Below are 25,514 nucleotides of genomic sequence, written 5' to 3'. Positions count from 1 at the left end.
TGTAAATATGGTTTATGGCCTTTGTCTAAAAATGTTTCAATATGATTTCTTTTGAAATAGTCTATATAAAATAGTCTTTTAAAAAATCTTGTTTATCTGAAAAGAATATGAATTTTTATCTTCAAATGGCCCTCAATGTTTATTTACTAGGTAATTATTTACAAAATTAGGACACTTTCAATTATTAAATTATGCATTTTAATTAGTATTTTAAATTAAAAATAGTTCATAAAAAATTAATGATAATTTTATATTACTATATTTGATAGTATTTACATGAGTTTCCAGTATTTCCTTTAGTAGTATTGTAAGATATATTTGATTATTGCATTTTAATTTTATGGGACTAAATTTCTCAGTCGCGGAACCACATACAAAGAAGAATATATTAGACTAAAATGTTCAACACCAGTTAAAAAAAATATATGCGCTTGTGTAAAGATTGCAAGAAGAGCACTTGTTTGCTCATACTATTAATTCAAATAAATGAAAATGCGCACGTGCTAAACTAAAATCACCTTCAGTATCAAGATACATTAAAAATCATCGTGGTCCCAAGATTCGCCTACTTTCGGAACTATTCGTATATTCGTCACCACAATCTACTCCCCGCAAGAAGAAACGTCAAAAGTCGTTGTTGCGAAATTTACAGCTACGCTATTTGCTTTATGGATGTATGTTATTTTAGAAAAATAATATAATTAACAAAACTTTCTGACATTAACTTTTATATTTTGTTTTGAAACAAAAAATAATAATAGCGTAGATGCGTTTTTTTAGTATTTAGTACAATATATAGTTCTTGCCTTTATATTTGGCAACATTGCAAGCCAAGCATTCCTCAAAAGAAATGGCGATGTACCGTATTGTTCTGATTAAAAGTTTTAAATATTTTGGTATCCTCGTAGTGGGTCGCGTATTTTTTAGTTCCTTAAGAATTACATCGTGTGTTGTCTAATTAGGAGTTTCATTTAAATACATCTTGACACAAAAGTAAAAAAAAGTAATAAACCTTATATATAATTAATGTTCATAAAATTTGATGAAAAAATCGCAATAAAACTTTATCATACTGTTGAATATGTAATATATAAATATTTCATGAGATAGAGATAAAATTTTGTTCTAGTTAAAGTAACAAATTGAAATTTTTGCATTTTTGCCACCGTTTGTATTCATTTATACGTTATTGGATGTTTATATTTGCATAGCTATATCATGAACCCAACGTAAGTGTTGTTGAGGAAATACGTATGACGCCCACAGATACATTTATTTACCTTCTCACGTAGTACTTGAAATGTTATTTTGAATTTAATCCCATGAGCTAAAGAAGTGTTCGTGTTTGATCCTATATATACATGGTCTATAAAAGAATAGTTAAAAGACTTGCTCATGTACTAAATTTTAAGATTATCTTTTTAGAATTTTATTATATCAATGTAATATTGAATTTGTGCTCACTCATTTATGCTGCAATGTATGCTCTTTGTTAACTATTCTATTATATAAACAACACAGTTAGTAAGTAAGAATCCGTTTGTTTATTTTTCAAACTTAATCTATAAAATAAAAGTACAAGAGGCTAAAATTTTTTATTAAATATAAAAAACAATTAGAAACAATTTGCTTCTGCGGCATTACCTTCAGGTTGTCAACGGGCGCGGTATTTTTACTTATTTACTATACATATTTATAGTCTATTCAAAACAGTAGTGACATGGGAGACCTGTCAAACTGTCGCTATGTTGCCGCAGCAGCCCTGAGTTTTAGTACATTTTGGCTCTGACATATAACAAATTTAATCCAAATAAAATAATGAAATAAAAATGTTATGTATTATAATTTATTTTTACATTATAGTACATCTAATGCATATATTATTGAAGAACTGAAAACTACAATTAATTATACAACCACAATAATTTATAGGTTAGAGTTGTTTTATTATATATACATTGAATTTTTCCAGACTAGTATAGGTAGGGTTCTAGGCGGGTTTTTTATGTAGTAGTATCCCACGAAGGCCTAATCCACCTAATTAGGTGTAAGTAGTCAAGTAATAAGTATCAAGTAGTAATTGTTAGTTAACAATTTTATATCTGAGTATAACGTATTTTACTTTCATTTATGATATGAGAGCATATTTATGTTTTACGCTTAGATCTTGTTTTTTTCGATGCAATGTATTCTTGTAAACTCATTATGGTATTACTATATTTACCTTTAGTTTGTCCTGTTACTACCTATATAAAATTTTCTTGATAAAACTTGCCATGAGTGACTCAATATACCATTCTGAAATATTTATGTCTCATTTAAATATATAAATTGATATACTTTACTTCAAACAAATATTATTTCTGCAAAACAAAAAATTTGTACCAAATATAATAGATAATATAATAGATAGATAGAATGCAGGTTTAAATAGGAATATTGGTCTCGAAAAAATATCTTTATTTCAATATTGAAAAAAAAAACAATATATTAAAATAACGGCGAACAAATAATGTCCATATCACACAATGCAAAATTCACTTAAAGCCCGAGTGGAAGAAGTATCAAAACAATAGTTGTATGCTCTCTTTCGAAAGCCGTAGATTAATAATATCGATACTTAACTTTACATCTAAAGGTTAGATACTCTCATTTATAACTATCAATACTTTTTTGAAAAATATATCGAAAAATATCGGATCAAAGATATCATTATATCTATATTGTACTATTGTACCAGCATCCCTGGTTTTGAATAAACGCGAAAGGGCTCCAAATCTCTATGTGACTTAAGTATTTCGTAGCAACTGACTGAACAATAATGTTGAAATAATGCTTTCTAATTTGCATTGATTGTATATGTTTCCTCAATGCTTTAATAATGTACTTAAATTCAATTCAATTCAATTAAAAATGTCACTCCTTTCGGGTTATAAAATGATACCACGCAGTATCGCTTCATTAGACACGGTATATTTTAAATTGAAAAAAATCTATTATACTGATACAAATTGAATTATCTCTTCTAGTTTGCTAGTTATAAACCATCGAATATATAAATGGACTCAGTGCAGAACGTCGTTTATCAAATTCACATCATCTATTACAGTTTGAATCAACACTTTATTTTGGACTTATTGATGGCTATATTAGACTTGCTGGCAATACTCCATAGATGTATTCTAAAAGCCAAATGGTCTAAGTATTGATATATGCAGCAATATCTTATTATCTAAGGGTAACTTTTATTTGAGCCCGACAAGCCAATACATTTGATATAGTTTAAGTCCTATTTGTTTTCGTTTTTTAGTATGTGCTACTTCCAAGATAGGTGTCCTCCAAGATGCAAGCCAAGGCATTTACTGTCATGATGGCGAGTAATTGACAATTATTGATGTGTACTGCTGAGCATATTATTCTATGCAGTGTGAAAGTTACATGGGTATATTTTACTTCATTTACATGTACAAATCCCAAGTGTTGTCATTGTAGTAAAGGAAATGAAATCATAATTACAATTAATAATTAAATTAAAATGTGTGCTTTTTATTCACAAAATTATACAAACTACCTTAGATACATTTTTCCACAGATCTGATAACTGTTTAACAATGTGGAAGATATATCATCAAATATATATAGCTACTATCAGCTACATAAAAGTAACTCTTCTGTAGTGTTGTCAAATATCTTTGCATCTAACTTTTGAAACTATCGCCATAAAAATTCAGTAGGTTTTCTATAGATAATAGAATTTTGATGTGTTTGTTATGTTTTAGTAATTGTGGGCCACTGGATCTCAATAATACTATTCTTACAGTTTCTATCTAGTAATCATGGCTGTCACTATACACTCTTTAGACAACGTGAGCCTGCAGTTATTAATTATTTTACCAGTGTGATATTGGTAGTATGTAATAATTCATTTTCTAATATTATACCATATTTTATGGCAGACAAATTGTTTAATTTTATCAAAGACATATGAGTTCCATTATAATTTTCTTTGACGACGAAATTATAAACTAAAATATAAACAAAAATATTGGTAAGACTTTTTTTTATCATATATTAAAACAGTATATGTACCTTAGTAAAACTTACTAAAAGTAAAATGACATACGTATTTCTGTGGAAAATTAAATCACACACTGTGTTTTTATTAATAAATATAGGCAATATTTGGAACTTCTAACATATCTGTGAATGGAATATTAAGTAAAAGTTGCTCTATAATACATAGAATCCCTCAGTGAATGAATACCATGAGAAAATTTCTGGTAGTACAAGACCGAAAGTATAACTATGAAATGTAAGAGAAATGATGCAAATAAATGGAAGCGCCCCAGATGAAAGTGATACCGAAATAAGGGCTAAAAAAATTGCGTCTGACTGGAATTTTATGTTGCTAATTTTTCTAATAATATCTATAGTTCTGTTGTTTTAATTTGTGCTAAAACCTTAGTAATCACAAAATCAAATATTTCTCTTAGAATTCCTTTATTTTATGTTATTAATTATAAGTCATTATATTTGTGATTCTTTATTACTGTCATTATGCTTATTGTTTGTGATTGGTCAAAAGGATACTGTTATTTACTTCATCATTAATATCAGTTCCAATATATGAATTTGTTGAATAAAAATTAGACATTTATAAAACTAAAATCATGTTTACATTTTGGAATTTTTTTTTGTTATCTCTCAAGGTTGTTTAATATTTAAATAATCTATTTATTATAGCGGAAATTTAATACTAATATGTTTATTAATATAAGTTATACTAATGTTGTCAATCATAAAGCATGGACTAAATCAAAAAAACGCATAAACAGGAAACAAAATTTCGTCGTCATCATATGTAACGTTGATGTTATTTTATATTACAGTATTTGATTCGTCCCAAAAATAAAGATTTACGCTTTACGTGATTTATATATTATTTTGTTATTAATATTTGTTTACCAGTTTAAAATTCTATTTTATCCATATAACATATAATAAAATCAAACGGTAAGCCAGTAACAATAAAATTTTTATTTATACGATTATAGTGTTATTATTATTTTTTAGTTATTAAACCTAAAAATCTGCTTTGTAAGTGTATATTGTATATTAAATGTTAATAATTGTACCCATTTGAAACTATATATTGAAAATATTCCATCGAAAATTATTAATAAGGCAACAATCACGAAATCATTATTCACTAAAAAATTTCTAGCCAATTTTTAAAAGTTGCAATAATTTAAAGACACACTCGTCCCTCGTGCGGTTACATATCAAAAATAAACTTCAACTTGCATATTTTTTGTTATATTCTATATAATAGACCAATGACCAATGACGGTTTATCTGGACCTAACGTGGGCTCTGATCCAGCCAGATTACTCTCGTGATTGGGGTGGTTATTCCTCGTCGGACTTTCCATTATTGCCTATAAAGACATTTATAATTACAATCACAAATATGAAGTATATCCATGCCCCAGCAGGATTCGAATTCGCAACTATCGCAACGGGAGATGGCCCATCATGTCGCCTTGACCATTGTGCCAATCAATCCAGCACTTATATATTTTATCGTGATACTTGCATACATTTCTGTGCAATATTTCCAACTTCCTTATACACTGCTTAAAATAAGGTAAATGTGTTTTGAAACTTAAAATCTATAATGAATAATTATAATAATATTTTAAAAATAAAACAGATTTATATTAATCCCCGATGGATACAATGTATTTCTTTTTGTTTATCTGATTAGCTGATAAGTTCCTCGCTCGTATAGAATTGGGCTTAAATTATGGGGTGAGTGAATTCACTGCTTAAGGGTTAGCTATTCGGCAATAACACAAAATTTTTGGATTGTGCTGCGTCTGTAACGAATTTTTTGAAAAGGGGTCTAATGCATTCCCGAACCGTTAAAGGGCCAGTTTGTCAACGTATGTGTGTATCACCAAATGATGGAGTGCTCTAAAATTAGAAGTTTATTTTGCACTACTTGAAGGTTATCCATCTCTTCTGGGGTTGCTTGAACACTTTGATTAGGTGGTTAAACCGTATAAATATCGATCAAATTGTGAAATGAGTGAGATGTCTAAAATTTGAGAGTTATCGAGATATTACTTTTGACCTGTTCTTATCACCAGTGAAAAAAATAAAATATCTTTTTAAGTGAAATAACAGTTTTTAATATAATATTTCACTAAATGCTTTTTTAAGTTAAAAAATATTTAGAATATATTAGCCCACTTAATACATAAAAATATCCTTTTTATTGGTGAATTTTTTATGGCTTCCTAAAGATTTTCAAATTTTCTGTTAAAAGTTAGCTAATGTAAAATATATATGAACTGGTTAATTTTTATCGATAAAAAGTATATTAAAATTACATACTCAGATCACCATTAAACAAATTCAGTTTCTTTTGGATAACCGCTCGTACGGAATATTATACCAGAAATTATATTAATTTAAAATTTGCTGAACACGTAATAAATTTAATTTAACCCATTTGTGTCGAAATTCGAGCTGAAAATATAATTAATAGATAATATTATTTTAATAATGAAATTGCTGCCAACAGAATTATAAATATATTGACAACTTGGATAATAATTTATTGACTTTAATTTAAACGGGTTACATTTTAATTATCCTTTATTGTTTATATTTTTAGTAAATATAAACTACATTTGAAATTTTTTTAAATACAATATTATATAGCTTTCAATTGTATGTACTTTAATATATTAAAATATCTACTCCGATAAAGCAAAATGCATTTTGACTCTAATCAGAAGTTAGTCTAAAGCACTCTACCAAATGAGATGAGATTCCGTTCCTGAACTATAAGAATTCAAGTAGTCATTTTATTCGAGTGCACTTTTCCTTCTAGAAAATGTGTTTCAAATTTCTAGATAATTATAAAATAAATCCACATATCTTTAAAATTATTTAAAATGTGTATAAACAGTAAATATGTATAACAAGGAACAACTTGTTAAATAAAATTTAAAAATAGTTCCAGAACAATAGAACAGAATACTAAATTAGTTAAAATATTTTTAACTAAACAATTTTTCTCTTTTTAGTGTTAGATATTTATTTAACAAATTACGTAGTTACGTATAACAATGGGTAGGCCAAGTAAAGGTGCAGCCCGTATGATGCAAAATATGAATTAAGAAACAATGATTGAAAGTGCGGAACGCTTCAGGCCCCGGGTGCCGCTACCTAACCTAGGTGATTTGACTAATGTGCTAACCAAACTAGAGCAACAACAAAAGGCTACTGCCCCCGGGAATTGAACCCGCGAACCCCGATTATGATTTGAATGCTCTAACAACTACTTCATAGAAGATATTGCCTGCGAAATGTCTATGACTTCTTATATGATATGGTTAGCATTTAAAAAAGCAAACTGAACGGCTTTTGCAGTGAATGACTTCCGGTCTTCCATTCAGCAGTATCTTTATTCACAAATATCTAATTATTTTAAATAAAAAGATATGTGAAAACTTTGTATGTGCCTTTGAAATTTGATGGTTCCACCCAAATTACCCCCTTCCCTTTACCACATCATATTCCCAGTTGGTTCCAATGGGACCACCTTGGAATTGCACTCTTTGGAATAAAACAAGAATTTTGAAAACCGGTCCATAATTGACGGAGAAATTGGGGAATATAACAGGTCACTTAAAAAGTCTAGAATTAAATCCCTATATTTTTTAATTAGTCCTGACCGTCAAGAGATGCGTTTATAAATTAGACAGCTGTTGGATCATAAGTTTGTGAATTTTAGCATTTTGTGTGAAGTAACTTTCGTTCTTGTGAAAAAAATGGATGAAAAGGAATTTCGCCTGTTGATAAAATATTGCTTTTTGAAGGGAAAAATACAGTTCAAGCAAAAATTTGGCTTAATGCCGAGTTTCCGGATAATGCCCAGCAAAATCAACTATCAAGGATTGGTATGCTAAGTTTAGACGTGGTGAAATGAGTAACGAAAATATTCAAAAATTCCACAAAATGATTTTGAATGACCGTAAAGTGAAATTGAATGAATATCATATACTCTAAAGATATCAACTGAACGTGTACATCTTATCTTACCCAGCCTGGTTACTGGCGTGACTGAGATGGTTATTCCTAGTCGGATTTTCCATTTTTGCCTATAAAGACATTTATAATTACAATCAAAAATATAATGTACATCCATGCCCTAGCAGGATTCGAATTCGCAACTATCGCAGCAGAATATTTAGAATATTTGGGTATGAGAAAGCCTGTGCAAAATGGGTGCTCACTTTTGACCAAAAACAACGACGAGTTGATGATTCAGAGCAGTGTTTGAAGATGATCAAGCGTAATAAACCCGAGTTTTTGCATCGATATGTAAGAATAGATGAAACGTGGCTGCATCATTTCACTCCGAAGTCCAATCGAGAGTCATAGGAGTGGACTGCACACGATGAAGCGTGGAAAACGCAACAGTCGGCTGGCAAGGTTTTGGCGCCTGCATTTTGGGATGCGCATGGAATAATTTTTACTCACAGCCTTGAAAAAGGAAGGTACAACGACTCTTACGTAGCATTATTGGACCGTCTGAAGGACAAAATCGTCGAAAAATGGCCGCATTTGAAGAAAAAGAAAGTGCTGCTTCACCCTACAATGTACCGTGTCACAAGTCAGTGAAAACGATGGCACAAATCCACGAATTTGGCTTTGAATTGCTTCCTTATCCACCGTATTCTCCATATATGGCTCCCAGTTAATATTTTCTGTTCTCAGATCTTAAAAAACTGCTCGCTGGGAACAAGTATTCGTCGAAAAAAGAGGTGATAGCCGAAACTGAGGCCTATATTGAAGCAAAGGACAAATCGTATTACAACAATGGTATCGAAAAATTGGAGGGTTGCTACAGTTAGTGTATCACGCTTGAAGGGAATTATGTTGAATAAAGAAAACCTGTTTTACCAACCAAAAAATATGTCTTACTATGGTAGGCCGTGGACTTTTCAATTGACCTGTTATATAATTGACCTGTTATGTTATATATTACAATTTTTTTTAGTTTCTATTTTTTGTTCTCTATTTTTCGTTGCACCGGCTGAACTGACCAGAACGAAACCAGAAAACTATAGGTTCGGCTAAGAACCAGACGCGGGTGGAAGCCCGGATTACTAACTAAACATATAGCACCCACGGATACATCAAGATTAATATTACTTTAGTAACATTTGTGACGATAACTATCTGTCTAAAATCTTTCTAAAACACAATTTGATATTATATTTGGAATCTGAATAATCACATTATTGATTTTATTTGTTAGATGTGTGTTATATTATATGTAATAAGTTAAGACTAAGCCTTAAAAAACATTTAATTAAAATCTTACTAGTTAACATTATACGAGTATACAAGTTTGATTCAAATTTACATAGCTTGATGACATTCGTCATGTCCAATAAATAACGTAATTAGCTCTAATGTTCTTCCTATTTTGTTCTAGGTTGAAAACAGGATGGAGCGTCAAGACCGGCAGTATGAGTGGCTTCAGTTCAACACCATCGCTAAACGAACCGCTCGCCGAACAGGAACAAAAGGCAATAGTTCAAGTCATTCAAAGGGCGGAGAAATTGGACCTAACGGAACAAGAAAGGGTAAATATAGCTTTGTTTTCTATGTATTGTTCTTTTAAAAGCTATTTTCAAGATAAAACAATGTTCAGTAAATTTCTGTATTAATAGAGATTAATAGAGAATGTTTGCGCAAACAATGAGGAATTAACGAACGACATATTGTATGTTTTGACGAATTATTTTTCGTAGAAGACAAAATTGTATATTTTGCGATAATATTGTATTAATATCTAACTGTGTCTAAGATCTCACCCTAACTTCATTTGGGATAATATATATTTATTATGACGTCTTTTCTTGAGTTTTCTAGTGGCTTTTGTAGTAAACTTTTTTAAATCGGAATGGATTGGTTCCTTTTTCATTATTCATCGCTAATTTGTTACTATAGTAGCATATTTTATTGTCTACTGGGCTATACAAATAATCACCTCTAAATCAATGGAATTATTGGAATTTTTTGATCAAATCTTCAAAAGAAGGTCTCAATATATTAAGAAATGTGAAATAACATTTTTATAATAAAATAAAGCATTTTATTTTGTTCAAAATTGAATTTATTCATTATCTCCATTTAGAGCCACAATATATATTTTGCCTCAAAATGGGCCTCAGTTTTAGCGATAACCTTTTCATTCGAACGAAATTTCCTACCGGTGAGCATTTTTTGTGATCTGCGAAAAGCCAGTAATCGGCGAGAGCCAAATCTGGCGAATACCCTAGATGTGGGAGAAATTCGAAGTTTGATTCATGTATTTTTGCCATTGTTATGATTGACTTGTGACACCGTGCATTGTATTAATGAATTTTTTTTATTTGCTGTATGCGGTCAAAATTTACTAGTTTCTGTTAACTTAGATGACGATCGGTTTGATTCCGGAGTTAAGTGGTTTATCCGTATTTCATCCATTATCACATATCGACGCAAAAATTCCGGTTTGTTACGTTTAAACATGAGCAAAGTTGTTCTTAGTGAACAGTGAGCAAATGCGGCCCACAATTTGGACAGAGCTTTATCACAGGTCAATTGCTCATACAATATAAAACCAACACGATGTCTGTACGATGTTAGTTAACTCACGCAACTTGACGTTTCCATCATTCAAAACGATTTTGTGGATTTTTGCTTTAGTTGCTTTCTGGTGTTACCACATCGTTTGGTGGTTCATTGCATTCTGCATTATCGATGTTTCTACAACCACGTTTGAAGACAGCAAGCCAATCTTTTATTGTTGTTTCCGATGGAGTTTGAACAGTATTTTTCCATATCAAGAAGCAGTGTAAAATACGATATTGTTTTTAATCGCTTAGTACTAACTGAAAAAGTGATTAATGCAATAAAAGTAGCGCCATCTATGTGTTAGGCGCGGGGCATTTCAGTCAACATATTATAAAAACATCAACTTTATTTGAGAACTACGAACATATACACCTTCAAAATATAATATTTGAATGACAAGGTATACAAAAATCACTGTAGCGTGTTTTCTCGCATTTCACAAAAAATTAGAGGTTTCTTTTGTAAACTTGTCTTTCGTATTAATAAAAAAGTAGATTCACTTGCCCTGCCTTTTAATTTCCCCATCCAAGAAAAACACATTTTTTGTTTCTAAAGTCTATCTAATTCATTATTTTATAATTGTATTTTTATATTTTGTACTATTAATTGTATCATATTTCATTAATAATATTTCAAATACTATTTCATTATTTTTTATCAAAATGATGATCGAAATATTATCCGTCTTTCTTTGGTATCCCTTTATTTCATTTCTTATTTTGTTATGATAGGACATATTTTAGTTCAATTGTCTTTGACTGTAGCTCTAAACCCTTCAAATTTCAAATCAACCAACATACTCATGCTCTCGGTACATACGTACAAAGGATCTATGCACACCTAAAAACCCTTTTGACCACTCCATAAGCTAAGCCATCGCCAGTACCATCTAAGGTTTGAGAGTACTTGCTCCTATATAACGAAAAGTTATAACAATATTTGCTGACTCCACACAAGCTTGTACCCAAACCTCACTTGTTTGCCTTTTATAAATTGTATTAAAATTTAATTATCAATTCTTGAGCAATTAAAATAGAAATATTGGATATACTGCGGCAAATAATAGTATAGGGGTATTCCCACTGTCATATCTATAGATAGGTTTATTTTGAAGGTATACATGTTTCGCAATTATATATTGGCTTTACTTTTATTTATCGTACGTTTGGTGAAAGTGTCACAAACATGCTAATGGAAATTAAATTTGAAATACAAAAAAATTACTATACGATATGTAATCAATGTAAATGAAATAAATAAAACATTTTAATAGAAAAAGAATGTAGAAATACACATTTCATTAGAATCAATGAAAATAGAATGACTAACTTGGAAAAAAATATTGAATATAATGAATGGGTTAATATATTATGTAATGATAGTATGATAAAATTTTAGTGATTGTTAATAAATTTTGTGGTATAAGTCCAATCTTTCTCAATTTATTGCATCTGTGGTTCCATAAAGTCTGTTGAATTTTAAATCTGTAAAATAATATTTCTTATTAGAGAAATATAATCTCATACTAACGGCTAATACGTTTCTCAAAATTTAATATCGAGCTATTCGTCATCCGTAATGTCTACCACATCTTAGTACATTGCTATATTAGCCGATAAACTATATTGAGAGATAGCTTGCAGCAATTAGTTTGGAAACATCGTACACATGTGCTAATTAGGTCTAAATATATATCATATTGCATATATAATGTTATGCAAAATATTACCAACAATTATGATCAATATAATCTCTCAATACACCATAAAATTAATATATAGTTAAAACGAAACATTTTCTTAAATAATAAGGTAATATTATAGTAATATATAAATATAATTATAATTTACTATTTAATTTATTTGATTAGCTGAATTTAATTTTGTGTTAATTTTATTGGAATTCGAAGCTAATACTACTCAATGCTATCCATGCTCAATGCTGAAAATAGTATAGGGATATTACCGATAGCCTATGTATTCGATATCACAAATTTTGATGCTTTGGAGCATTCTCCGCGATATACTTTACACTAAATTAGAGTTATTACAAAGGAGTTCAAGTACTTGAAGTAAAACAGCAAAAGAAAGTATTATGTACGGATAAAGTACTCCTTAAGCTGAAGTTAAAGAATACACTTATACACAAAACTAGCTTGAGTGGTTTGGCTTGCTTCAGTCTTCTGCTTTCCTGTGTATTCTCCAGTGGCCCTCTATTGTTTCCACGTTGCTGCGATTTAACAACCTTATTTCGTTTATTCATTTGATTTCGAGATCATCCTGGAGCTCTTCGTTGGTTACGTAGCGATAAGCGTTGGTAATTAATCGGAGAATTTGGCTTTGGATACATTGTGTTACTATTTAGTTTAATGTTTTAATGAAACTTGAAGTTGAAAGTATTTTACGACCAATCAGTACAGTTGCTTGACTTTCAGATTAATCTGCTCTGATTTTTACCTAACATGATGTGATGATTAATATAAGGTATAAATAGTATTGAACGGAAAAAGTCTAACGATTTTTTTTTTCTGCCAATACCAGCAATTCTAGTAAATGTAGGTAAAAGTATAATAAAAGTAGACCGAGACCTTCAAAAGGAATATCGTTCTATACTTCCGGTATTGATGTGATACTAAAAAGAATAGAAAATTTCTAGAAAATATTATATTAAAATTCGTTTTAAATTTTTATTGTCAAAAAATAATTAATTCTTTAACGAGTAAAAAATATTAGGGCCTAATAAAATTCAATAATCTGAACAGAGAATTCTTATATAATAAAAATGCGTTCTCACTATACGTATTATAATGTTAAAAGCTCCAGTAATATATTTTATATTTATTTTCAGGTTGGTAGATTGGTGGAGAGACTGGAAAATATGCGTCGAAATGCTTTGGGGCGTGGACCTAACCAATGTTTACTATGTGGAGAAAATTTTGGTATTTTAGGGCCTCAAAGGATAAGATGTATTGATTGCTCAAGATGGGCATGCCAAAAATGTGCCATTGATGCGAGTATTACCAAACATTCAAGGTAAATATGTCTTATTTTTGTTATTTTCTCTTTTCGTTGAACTCTTTTTACTGGATAAAATTCAGTAACATAAATAAATGCTAATTTTGTTAGTACGGCATAATACATATTTATTTTTTGTTATGTAATATTTTACCTAATTCTTATTCTTTTAACTACTGTATCTTATGGACATTTACTTCCATAAACATTAATATTTATGGTGGTACACAATGTTATTCTATTAAAATAGTGTTTCTCATAAGTGTTTCAACTTTATTATAATATAAAAAATGATTACCGCTACACATACCTTGTTTATACGTAATTTATGACATTATTGTTATTGATTTATTGATTTTAGCTCATCCAAGGAGCACTATCTTTGTATGATATGTGCAGAAACTAGGGAAATATGGAAAAAATCTGGGGCGTGGTTTTTCAAAAGTATGCCAAAATACATATTACCTAATGATTCAAAATTTAAACGTAACAAAAGCATACGTATGTCGAGAAAATATCGAGAAGAAGATAGCAGTTCTGATGAAGACAGGAAGTGGAATAAACAAAGACGAAATTCTGGAACGGAAAGCACTTACGGTAAACTAAAAGTTTTAATAAGATTGTCCTACTTTTAAATATAACTCTAAACACTTAAACGCTATAAAATTAACGCTTTACAACATATATTACGTATTATTTAGTGAAATGTAATATTTAGGAAACAATTATATTTTTAATAATTTCGATATATTTTGAAACTTGGTTGAGGATTAACTACATCTAAACTAATATTTAGTAATACGTTAAAATTAAGTTGACTTCTTATGAATGAAGGAAAAGCGTTTAAGCATGTGCGTTCTACTCTTTGATGTATAGTAATAATATATACAAAAACTAATAGTTTATTTTTTCGATCAAATATTGTGATGCTAAGTTCGGCCTATTATTATATAATTCATTTAACAAATACTACTTGTTATTATTATTGAATTTTATACTGGAACAGAAACACTAGTTAATATTTACTTATTTATTTGGTATTCAAAACTCAACATAACTATCATGAAATAAAGAAGTCAAAAGTTCAGAAGTGAAGTAAGAAGATGGCTGAAAAAATACATTAAAGTTAAGCAATATTATACTGACTAACCAAAATAATTTCTAATATTATTCGAATATAAATTAGGATATCAAAATAATATAACATATTGAAAAAACACATATTGTGCAATTCTTCATTCAGTATACAACAAGTCTTTTTATGTATCATTTCTTGTATCTTATTTAGCTTTTATCTATACTATTTATCTCTCTCTTAAAAAATGTAATAGCGCTATAATAAAAGTAACATCAATCTATTACTAAAGCGAGAATTGTTTTTAAAAGCTGTCTAAATATTTAATGAAATGAAGTAACATTAAGTAAGGGTGAGTTACCATGTTATTGTTCAAGCATTTCAATATTAAATTGAACAAAATGCATACTGTCCGTGAAAATAGCAGGGATAATAATCTATAAGATAAATATATGTCTTTTTAATAGTCTCGTAAGAGATAAAGCTTGCATTGGCCTTTTAGCCTGGGTGCTGTTTAAGAGATAATTGTAGACTCGCCATTTGATCAGAAATATATAATCATGTATCAATATTTTCATAAAAATCTGGGTAGAAATCTGCTGTATTGTGTATTAAAGGAGGTTAAATCCAGTTAAATTATAGTTTGTAAAAGAACACCATAATGTATTAAAAATTATTAATTCACACAACATATTTATAATGTTAGTATTTCCATAAGTTAAATCCAAAAAATATTATATTTCTATTCAAATATTTACGGGTCAATATACCTAATGATGCTGAAAATATTAGACTGAGAGAAACTCCAACATACAATACATTTAATTTGCTATAGACATGGCTGCAATTACTTGTGGGGGCTTCATAGCTTTCCATGCTAACGATGTAAACAATAGCATAATAAAAAGAAATTTCTGCGTTAACATTAGCCGGAAATTGCCGGGACACAGTCAATCTGTGGGAGGTAATAAAATAAGGCTTTTCTGTTAATATTTTCGTTAGCCTCGATGAAAGAAATAGTCTCAAGGGAAATACAAAAAGGAAATAATGGAATAATGGAAACAAAAATGACTACGATAATGGAATAACAAATTTTAGACACTGTTAAATGGAAAAAAATATGTTTTGCGTAAAAAATATAGTTTTTTACAAGTCATTATCATTAAGTTATTGATACAAAAATATATATTTGTATATATACACATACATGGTTTAAAGAATTGCCAAATTACTGTGAATAATTTATAATTTCTTCTATTTGTCCTATCTCTTTCATCAATGCAAATTATAAATTTAGTTTAATTTTTGTGCATATATTTATCATTTATGTATTTGTATAATCCTTATCTTTTAGTTCATATTCCCACTTAAACATACATAGAAAAATAATACATATACAAAATTTCTTTTATAAAGTAATAATTACTTTACCTACATTTTTAAATAAAATATCATTGTTCTTATTTAACTTATTTGACCTTTAAAACAATAGTTCTTATATTTTGTTATTACATATTTCCTGTAAGTAAATTAATTTATTTTATGTAATATTCTGGAATCTCGCCCTTCTTTATAACTTATTTTAATTTGTTGATATGCCTTTAATTAATCTACGATTTCCTACGTTGTCTAGTGTTCTAGCTAACATATTCTTTATTACACTCATTTTAACACTTGATGGACAATTTAATATATTTATTACCTGCAATATTCGGTTAGTGCCTGGCTACGAACTGCATTTACCAACGAAACATAAAATGGGTTAAAAGTTAATACTAATACAATTTACAGAAATATCATGACTTTAACAACTATCTCTAGAACAATGATATACTGTCTCCAAAACCATTATTATTACTTCTTAAGCAGGAAAAAAATGTCTGTTTTTGTATTCACCAGATATCAAATTATATAAAATTATTAAAATTCAAAATGGATTGATTTATGCTCCTATTATAAATCTGAAAAAGCTTCTTGCGAAAATTCAAGTACCTTGAAAACAAAGGGGACAGACATTGTGTTTTTGTTCCACAGATGATTTTCACATTATTTGCCAGGCTTTTGTTATTTAGAATATCGATATTATCAATTCTTAAATACTAACATATCTGAATCGTCTAAGATAGTAATTCCTTTTAATAGGCATACAGCGTAACTTTACATTATGACTCAATGATGTTTGGTAGTACTTTTGGTCCAATTAAATAAGAACAGTTAACATCGATACTGATATGAAGTGTAGGAATATACTTGAAAATATAAGTTATAATAATGAGAAAATGAAGGGTTAGTTTCTTGGAAAATATTTTCATTAAAGAGAATTAAAATTTCCAATTAAAAAGATAAGTGGGAGAAAGCCAATCATTTTAACGAGTATTCTAGTCTAGAGGCATACATTTTAGGTATATTTTACAGCGAAATAGAAAAATACAGACCATAGCTTTACAATACATTTTCTACGTGTTTGTTAATAGTTATAGAAAATATATGAAAGAAATAAAGAAACAATATGAAAAAATATAGTGCGGGTCTCAGTAAAATTGTGCGTATTCATTGGCACGATTACAACCTATTCCAAGTTCCTAATCTGCAGTCAAAAAAGGAAATAGAAGAAAGCTCTTAATCTAGAGATGCGCTGCAATCGTACAAACATATTAACCAAATTGCGGCTATTTTTTGACATCTTCGATTTTTTTTGATACGATAAAAGAATGTATAGGGGAGGCCTACGCCAAATTTTGAGTAAATCGGTACAGCAGAACTTAGAAAAAATATTATTGAGAAAAACGTGCTTTTACATGACCCTGTTTGAAGAAAAACCACTCTTAGGTTATATTTATAAAGGGTTAAGCTTTGAAGATATGACTTCCTCAAATTTCTAGACTAGAATCTTTGACAAGCGATAAACGACTTGTAATATATTATTAGACTTATTATTTTATATATATAGGGCCGATTATGTTGGATGTAAGACACTTGTTTCTCAATAGAAGATTCACATATATTATACGCATTATCGTGAATGGTTGCGATCTTATAAAAAAATAATAATTACTGTTATGTCAATATCCAAGATAAGGCCGTATGCCTCCTAAAAAGCAAACTAAAACTGCCTGTTTATAAATATAATTTATATATCACAAAAATGAATAGCAGATGTCGACAATAAATAAGTTAGTAACTGAAAAAAATAGAAACTTAACCAATTATATTTGGACTGTGCAAAAATATTTGGCGACTTTCTATTAGATTAGTTGCGATCAAGTATCCAGAGTTTTATGTGTTTACCTTTCTTGTAAATGAAAATGAGTTCGGTTACTCAAAATTACTTACAATATTTAATTTACGCTGCCTAGAAGTTTTTCTAAAAACATAATAATTTGCATTTGAGCCTTGAACTAATTAAATTTTCGGAGAACCTATTTTTTTTCGTAATTAAGTCGACTTACTAATACCTAAAATGGTTTAATCTTTACGTAAATAACATCATCAAATAACAGTGAACTTACATCAACACCACCTAAGAAGTAGAATTCTAGATACGTTTTTGTTTATAGTGGCATCGTCTGGAGGCCTCATATAATAGAATAATAATTTTATATCCAAGTAATATATTTTATTTTCATTGGAGAGCATGTTTACCTTTTTGCGTTACATTTTTGTTTCCTCCGTTGCTGTGTTTTAAATGGAAACAGCCTTTCCTTATCAAGTTATTTTGACATCAGAATATTTCCCTTTACTACCTGTGAATATTTTTCTTAAAAAATTCTAACGATTTCCTCTATATTCTCTGATATAATCAGTGCATTCCCCCCTTGTGTATTTACCGTATCATCTTTAAAAGAGTTAGTATACATTTTCTTCTTATACATTCCAAAAAAATAATAATGCATATTCTGAACAATTTCACACATATGGTAGAGCTACTGTCATTTTTACTATCACAATTACTGTTCCAGTCAATTACTAAATTATTAATTTATAATCTATCAAACACTTGTTTACTATTCCACCCTTTGTCAATTTATATAAATAATTCGTTTGTCTATATATAACCATGTCTACTATAACCTTTAATAACCATATCTAACTATGTTTGCCCATATTCTTCTACCATCTGGTCTACCTATTTTATTTCAGGCTTGTTTCTAAAAAAATGTAATTACATGAAACAAAAACATTTGATTTATATTTACTGATAATTTGAAATAATTCTCCAATAAAGAGCTGCATATTCTTGAGTTTACTGAAAATACATTCAAGATTAATACTTTCCTCTGAAGTAATTATGTATTAGTATTAAATTATGATTACATTGAGAAGACAATATTAAAAAACAGTACTTACTTTGTTCATACATTTTTAATATATGATTCCAAATAGAGATAACATCACCATTCATTCGTCACCCGTTTTGCTTGTCAATAATTTCCCTTTCGTGAAAATAAAATTATATTGTTCTTCACTTTTTGAGAGATTTTAGTCACAGTGTCTATACTACTACTCGGTGCAGCGGCAATGCGCCAAACATATTTCCAATAAATCCATAGCAACTTAATATTTAATAGTATCAATACTTGCCTCAGTAGAGCATTTTATTGCCAAGAGGGGGGGGGGTTATCATTGCTGTTTGAAGTAACTGATTAGAGGCTCAATCTGTTTCTGGCTCTGGTTATTTATTGGCTTTGACATTTTCAACCAGAGTAATCACCAATATTAAGCAACAATCTCAAATATATGCAAATAAATATAGTTCTGAATCAACACTTACCGTTTTTAATATCTAATTATAATCTAATTATTACTACTGCAGAGCCTATTTCATACAACATCAGAAACGCTACAACATACAAATAGAATCATCACTCTTAAAACAAGTTCTGAGTCTATTTTAATTCATCAAAACTTCATCAGTTCATACAGGCTATGCTGCAAAAATTTGCATAAAACATTGTAATACTAGACATTATTAAAAACTGACGATGGAAGGTACAGCTATACTGACAAATAATTTTTTACAATTGAAAGCCCAAACGGAATAAGGACCATGTACATCCCTTTGGTCATTTTTTTCAATTGGGAGGGGTTGGATTTCACTGGATTTTTGTTCATATTAAAATGAAATTAGGCCGACAGTATTGTCTATACAGTGCTACTAGTGAATTATATATATTCGAATATGAGTTTACGTAATATTAATTTTATGAACAATTTTCTCTAACCACAAAAATATTACATAATTCTGAAGTAAGGAAAACATTTTGTACCAAACATCAATTTTAATTGATTTTAGGGATAAAAGATAATTTTGTACATAATAATTTTATCATAATTTCAGATGAAATTAAAACGACCACTATTTATGGTGAAACTTCAAACAATATCAAAAAACGTTTAATATCTCTATATGTATTTTCTACTTACCTACAGTAACCCTTGGGAAAAAAAATAAAAATCAATGAAATTATCTTCATTTTGCGAATGCGTGTTTTCTAACAAATTTGGTTAATAACAAACGGTCCTAAGGTCTAGTAAATTATTTATCAGTGCCGTAGACAAGTGTTGTCGTTCCCAATGCTAATATTAATGCGGAAGAATAAAATATTAGTCTTATTTAAAAGGGTCGTAGTTTCATCATAGTCTGTAATAGGACGTGAGGGGGAATAGACCAGGTATATTGATTTTTCTTCTATGTGATAAAGTTGTCAAGCCAGATTTATAGTAAATTGACGTCTTAATGTAATTATATAAAAAGCAGATGCGAAATAATCCTATAATGCAATTAAAACTAAAAAGTTAACACGGAACAAGGAATTTTATAGGAAAAATCGTAAACGCCTGTATAAAACGTACTATTCCTATAAATTTGGACTAATTCTCGCTACCTTAATAACACTAGGATTAAATCTTGATTTATATTGGAAGAACAGTGGATACAATAGAGTTTTATTTAGTGAGGGTGGAAATTAAATAGAATATATTTATGTTGTAGATATAACGGATCAAGATTCCTGTAACAACTCAATCACAAACACTATTAGGTAAGTACATATATTTAACTATAATTTGAGTTAAACATTGCTTATAATTATAAATTGTAATTTATGTTAATATTTCATATACCTTTTTGTTTCGTACCTACCTATTTAGTTATAGAATATTCTGGTGGCTTTTAAATTTTAGAATTGATAAATTTATAACATAGTATGTATTTATTCAGGTGTGTTAGAGACACTTTTGTGATGCGAAATAATATATATTATTAGCCTTGCTGGTATATTCTATTCTATGATTCATTGTGTACCATTTTATGTTACTTGTATTTTATTGAAAAACAATAGTAGTAAATAAGTACCATTATTAAATACAAATAATTAAGATATAACGTTCTTTTTAATAAAACAGTAATATGTGTTCCTGGAAAATATATAAATTTAGGTTCATGAAACAACGCCAAATTATGTCCTTAAGTGTTACTATTGAGTGCATATCTCGCTAATTGACTAGATGACTGTAATAAAGAATAACAATATTGTTGATATCCAATAATAAAATACTATAGATTGTTAAAGTAAATTTATTTAAAAATGGAATGTGAGATTACTAACATTTTATCAGAAAATAAAAACAAAATTTCTAAATTCCCCATATTAAGTCAAACACCAATCAGAAGCGCTACGAAACATTTGCTTCACTTATATTTTCCTAACCATCATTTTCGCATTCAAACATTTCAACTTTTTGGCACGCTTTGATTTTATTTGAATTATTTATCTTATATTTCACAGAAAATGTTTTTTTTTTGGGATTTATCAATTTAAATAACCCAAATTTTCCCATAATCGATTCAGTGATAATGACTAATATGTGACCGTACCTGAAATAATTTTAAAAAGCATACTAAAACTCTTAGATAATTGAGTGAGTATTCCAGACACATTAACCATAAGTAATAAGTAATAACCATAAAATAAGTTATTGAAGAACATTGAGAATATTATTATTGAAATGAAGTGCTAAGATAAATCAAAATTGTATGGATGGCAAACCTACTGGAAAATTATATGATGATTATATGAAAATACATATGCAAAAGTATTCGGGAAGGCTCCATAAATATCCATTTTACATAGTTGATACAAAACCGACAAAATAATACAATAATACAAAAAATATATGAGGCCTAACCTCAAATGGTACCAACAGTTATTTACCTCGATATTATGTTAATTACACTTTAAACATAATTGAAGGAACTTCTAATTATAAATGCCTACATTAAAATGGTCTCATTACTTTGGGTAAATAGCGAAGTTCAAACTATATGAGAATCAGCCATCCTGCCTTGCAAAATTTAGTCACATTTGTTTGTATTGGAACAAAAATACACAGCTTTTTTTGACAACTCAGTTTTTACCAATGTTTAATTACATTAGAGGCCTTCACACCATCTATACATATTAGAATGTCTAATTATAACAAAAAATTATTATAATAATGTGTAAACAAGAGCTGTCCCCATACAAATCGTACAGTGCAACCCAAACAACTACACCACGCGAGCTTTGAAGCGTTTTAGAGCGCACTTAAAAATACATAAAAATATTTGAAAGATCAATTTTTCTTTCAAATATTTTTTTTGGAGAAATAACGCTTATCCCGGGTAAAGTAAATATGTAGAATTGTCATAAAGTAGTCTTCCGAAAATAATCATCTGGCCTATTATAGAGACAGGAAGATAATCGTTTATACACAAATATTTTTATTTTATTTTTTTGCAGAAATACAGAAATATTAAATCACACGAAAATTATGCTACAAGATGTCTATAAGAGTTTTGACATATACAGTTTCTTTCTGTCTTTGAAGTTTACAATCAAGGAACATCAATTTAAGTGAAAACAATATTGAAAGTATTTTATGAGATATTAGAAATGAATAATTTAAAACGATATGAATATATTTGGTGTTCAAACACCAAATATAGAGAACTCAACATCATTTTAGTCAGCGATAAATGACTGAAATGATCAATGATGATAAATGGTGAAAAAGCAAAGCATCAATGTATTTTGATCTAATTCGATGGCAATATCGACTTACAATGCTCTACGTAAAATAACAGTTCATTTTAGTATTATTGAGTTATTCAATGTATACAAACGCTGTCAAACTGACCAAAGAGATTGTTTGACATTTCAGAAGTAGGTTTGTTCTCTTATTTCTAGAAATTTGCTGCCAGAATTCTTTAAACACGTTTAGAAACATATGGTCAGGTTTGATGTTGTAGTAATTTTGATGCCAGTGATAAAGAACGGTCTGGAGAAATTAAACAATTCAGAAAACAAATTGCAATATATATGGAAACTCAGCTCAAACTCCCAAAAAATTTAAAACGACATATACGGTGATGAATAACGTCTGCCATAACATTCAGATAAGCTCAGGGAAACTGCACTGTTATTTATAAATTGCCTATTACTTAATAATAGGCGATTAAATATGTATTGAGAGTAACAAACAGAGAAATGAATCTTCCATAGAAGGTTCTAATGAAATGCTTCGACAGGTTCAATAATTGGTGTCACTGAAAACGGATTTTTATTGGTTGGGCTAAATGGTCATATAGAAACCTTTAGAGAAAAAATTTTGTTTTGATTAGTCCTTCATTTTACGTGACATGCCTGCCATCAAGTGACTAGCCTTTTACGTCGAATAAGGGTGTCGACCACCGAGTAAAATAATGATATTTCGATATTTAAAAAAAATATCGATATATCAAGTACCAAATTAAATTGAATCTTCATAGGTACCAATATAAAAGGTTTATTAAGAATAATTCAATGTTTTCTTTTAATAATTTTCAAGAAATATATTTTTTATTTTAATAACTTAAATAATAATAAAAAATATCTAAAATTATCGGCTTACAGAAATATCGATATACCGAAATATCGGTCAATAAAATATCAGCCAAAAATATCCACATCTTTTCGGCATCCCTAACGTCGCAATTATAACAATCTAAGTTCAATATGAAATAGATATAAAATATATATTTTTAAATAAGTATAAATATGCAAATAAATATGACAGTGATAAATATACATAAGTATAACAATAAATGTAAATTAAAAGAAAATATCAAGAGCTCAATACTCCAGAAAATATAGTCAAAATATTATTCTCCTTCTTCATATATCTTCAGTACCATCAATTTTATAAGATTTACTAGAGTTGTATCTTTTAGTTTTTTATATTAAAACCTAACAAATTCTTCCAATGTTAATATTCAATTTACTTATTTGACCCAATAATGAACAGGTAAAAATAATTTTTACTATTTTAATTTGGAAAATTATGTATTTGGGCTATTAAAACACAGAAAATGTGTTTTTTTAAGAACTAAATTAACGAGATAGCTTAAATAAAAACAGTTTAAATAAAAAAACATAATAGCCGAAGGATTTATATTGGGACTCTATGCCTTCTAATAGATCTAAAAATTTTTTTTCATTTCAAAAATTTTTCAAAAAAATCCTATTTGAGATTCCTTAAACAAATATATATATATATATATATCCTTAAACATCTTGATAAAAAGATAGTTGACTTTTTGTAAATATATATATATATATATATATATATATATATATATATATATATATATATATATATATATATATATATATATATATATATATATATGTACATCTAATAAACATATAACAGACAGGTAAATGGTAATTGTGTATGTTGCTGATAAAAAATATGTTATACATTTACCCTAAGACCTGTTCGGGAAGGAAGGGTAACTATGAATTCCAGACTAAAACTCCCGTAACTTACATGATGACGATGATAAATTTGTGCTGATTCCAGATCAGCTCAATATAATTTACTTGATCAACCAATTTTAGGAAAACAGCGGGATTATTCTTTGGATACTGACAACGTCTCCTTTCCGTAATATATTTACATCTAGGTATAAAACTATCAGGATGCATTATAATAACATTTTTATATTGGTTAATAATTTAGTAACAGTGAATGTAACGTAACTCCTTCTATTTTATGGCGTTCAAAATGGCTTCAAAAATTTAAAACAATAATAAAATAAAGCCACTTGAAACAACAACATTAAAAATTATTGCGTTCCCACAATTTAAGAGAACCAATCACATGCTTTTGTGATAACCGTTCGAATAATTTAAACTAAGCAATAGGAAGTTGTGAGATTGGCTAGTTTAAGACATACAAATACACACCTGACAAAACATTTCCCTAAGATCGCATAAACCGTCGCATTTGTATTTATTCTATGGTGTCAAGCTTTGGAATAAAACAGAAGAATTGAAATGTGTCCGATCCACCATAGTAAAACAATTTTTTTTGCCAATTTTTTTTTATTCAACATAATTCCCTTCAATGGTGATACACTGATTATAGTGACCCTCCAACTTTTCGATACCATTTTTGTAGTATGATTTGTCCCTTGATTCAAAATATCATTCATTTGACATCTGAAAACAGGAACTAGTGGCTCGGGGGCCAAATCTGGAGATCGTTTTCACTGACTTGTGACACGATGCATTGTCTTGGTGAAGCAACAATTTCTTTTTCTTCAAATGCGGCCGTTTTTCGTCGATTTCGTCCTTCAAACGGTACAATAACGCTATGGTCCTTCCTTTTTCAAAATATCTCAAAATACAGAAGTTATAA

General features: G+C 28.9%; 1 protein-coding gene across 6 annotated transcripts in view; it reads left to right on the top strand.

The window, feature by feature from the left end:
• Rph (Rabphilin) overlaps positions 1–25,514 on the top strand; it is a 132,269-nt gene that overhangs the window by 79,708 nt on the left and 27,047 nt on the right. For all 6 annotated transcript variants that reach the window (XM_076399882.1, XM_076399886.1, XM_076399887.1 and 3 more), the window contains 4 exons: positions 9,517–9,667; positions 13,551–13,735; positions 14,079–14,314; positions 20,785–20,833. In XM_076399882.1, the coding sequence (XP_076255997.1) occupies positions 9,517–9,667; positions 13,551–13,735; positions 14,079–14,314; positions 20,785–20,833 (621 nt within the window). The remainder of the gene's footprint in view (positions 1–9,516; positions 9,668–13,550; positions 13,736–14,078; positions 14,315–20,784; positions 20,834–25,514) is intronic.

Source organism: Rhynchophorus ferrugineus, unplaced genomic scaffold (genome assembly GCF_030347505.1).
Source record: "Rhynchophorus ferrugineus isolate W39M unplaced genomic scaffold, kcgeb_rfMv2 rfM3, whole genome shotgun sequence".
Taxonomy (NCBI): Eukaryota; Metazoa; Arthropoda; class Insecta; order Coleoptera; family Curculionidae; genus Rhynchophorus; species Rhynchophorus ferrugineus.
This window is presented reverse-complemented; position numbering and strand designations above follow the sequence as displayed.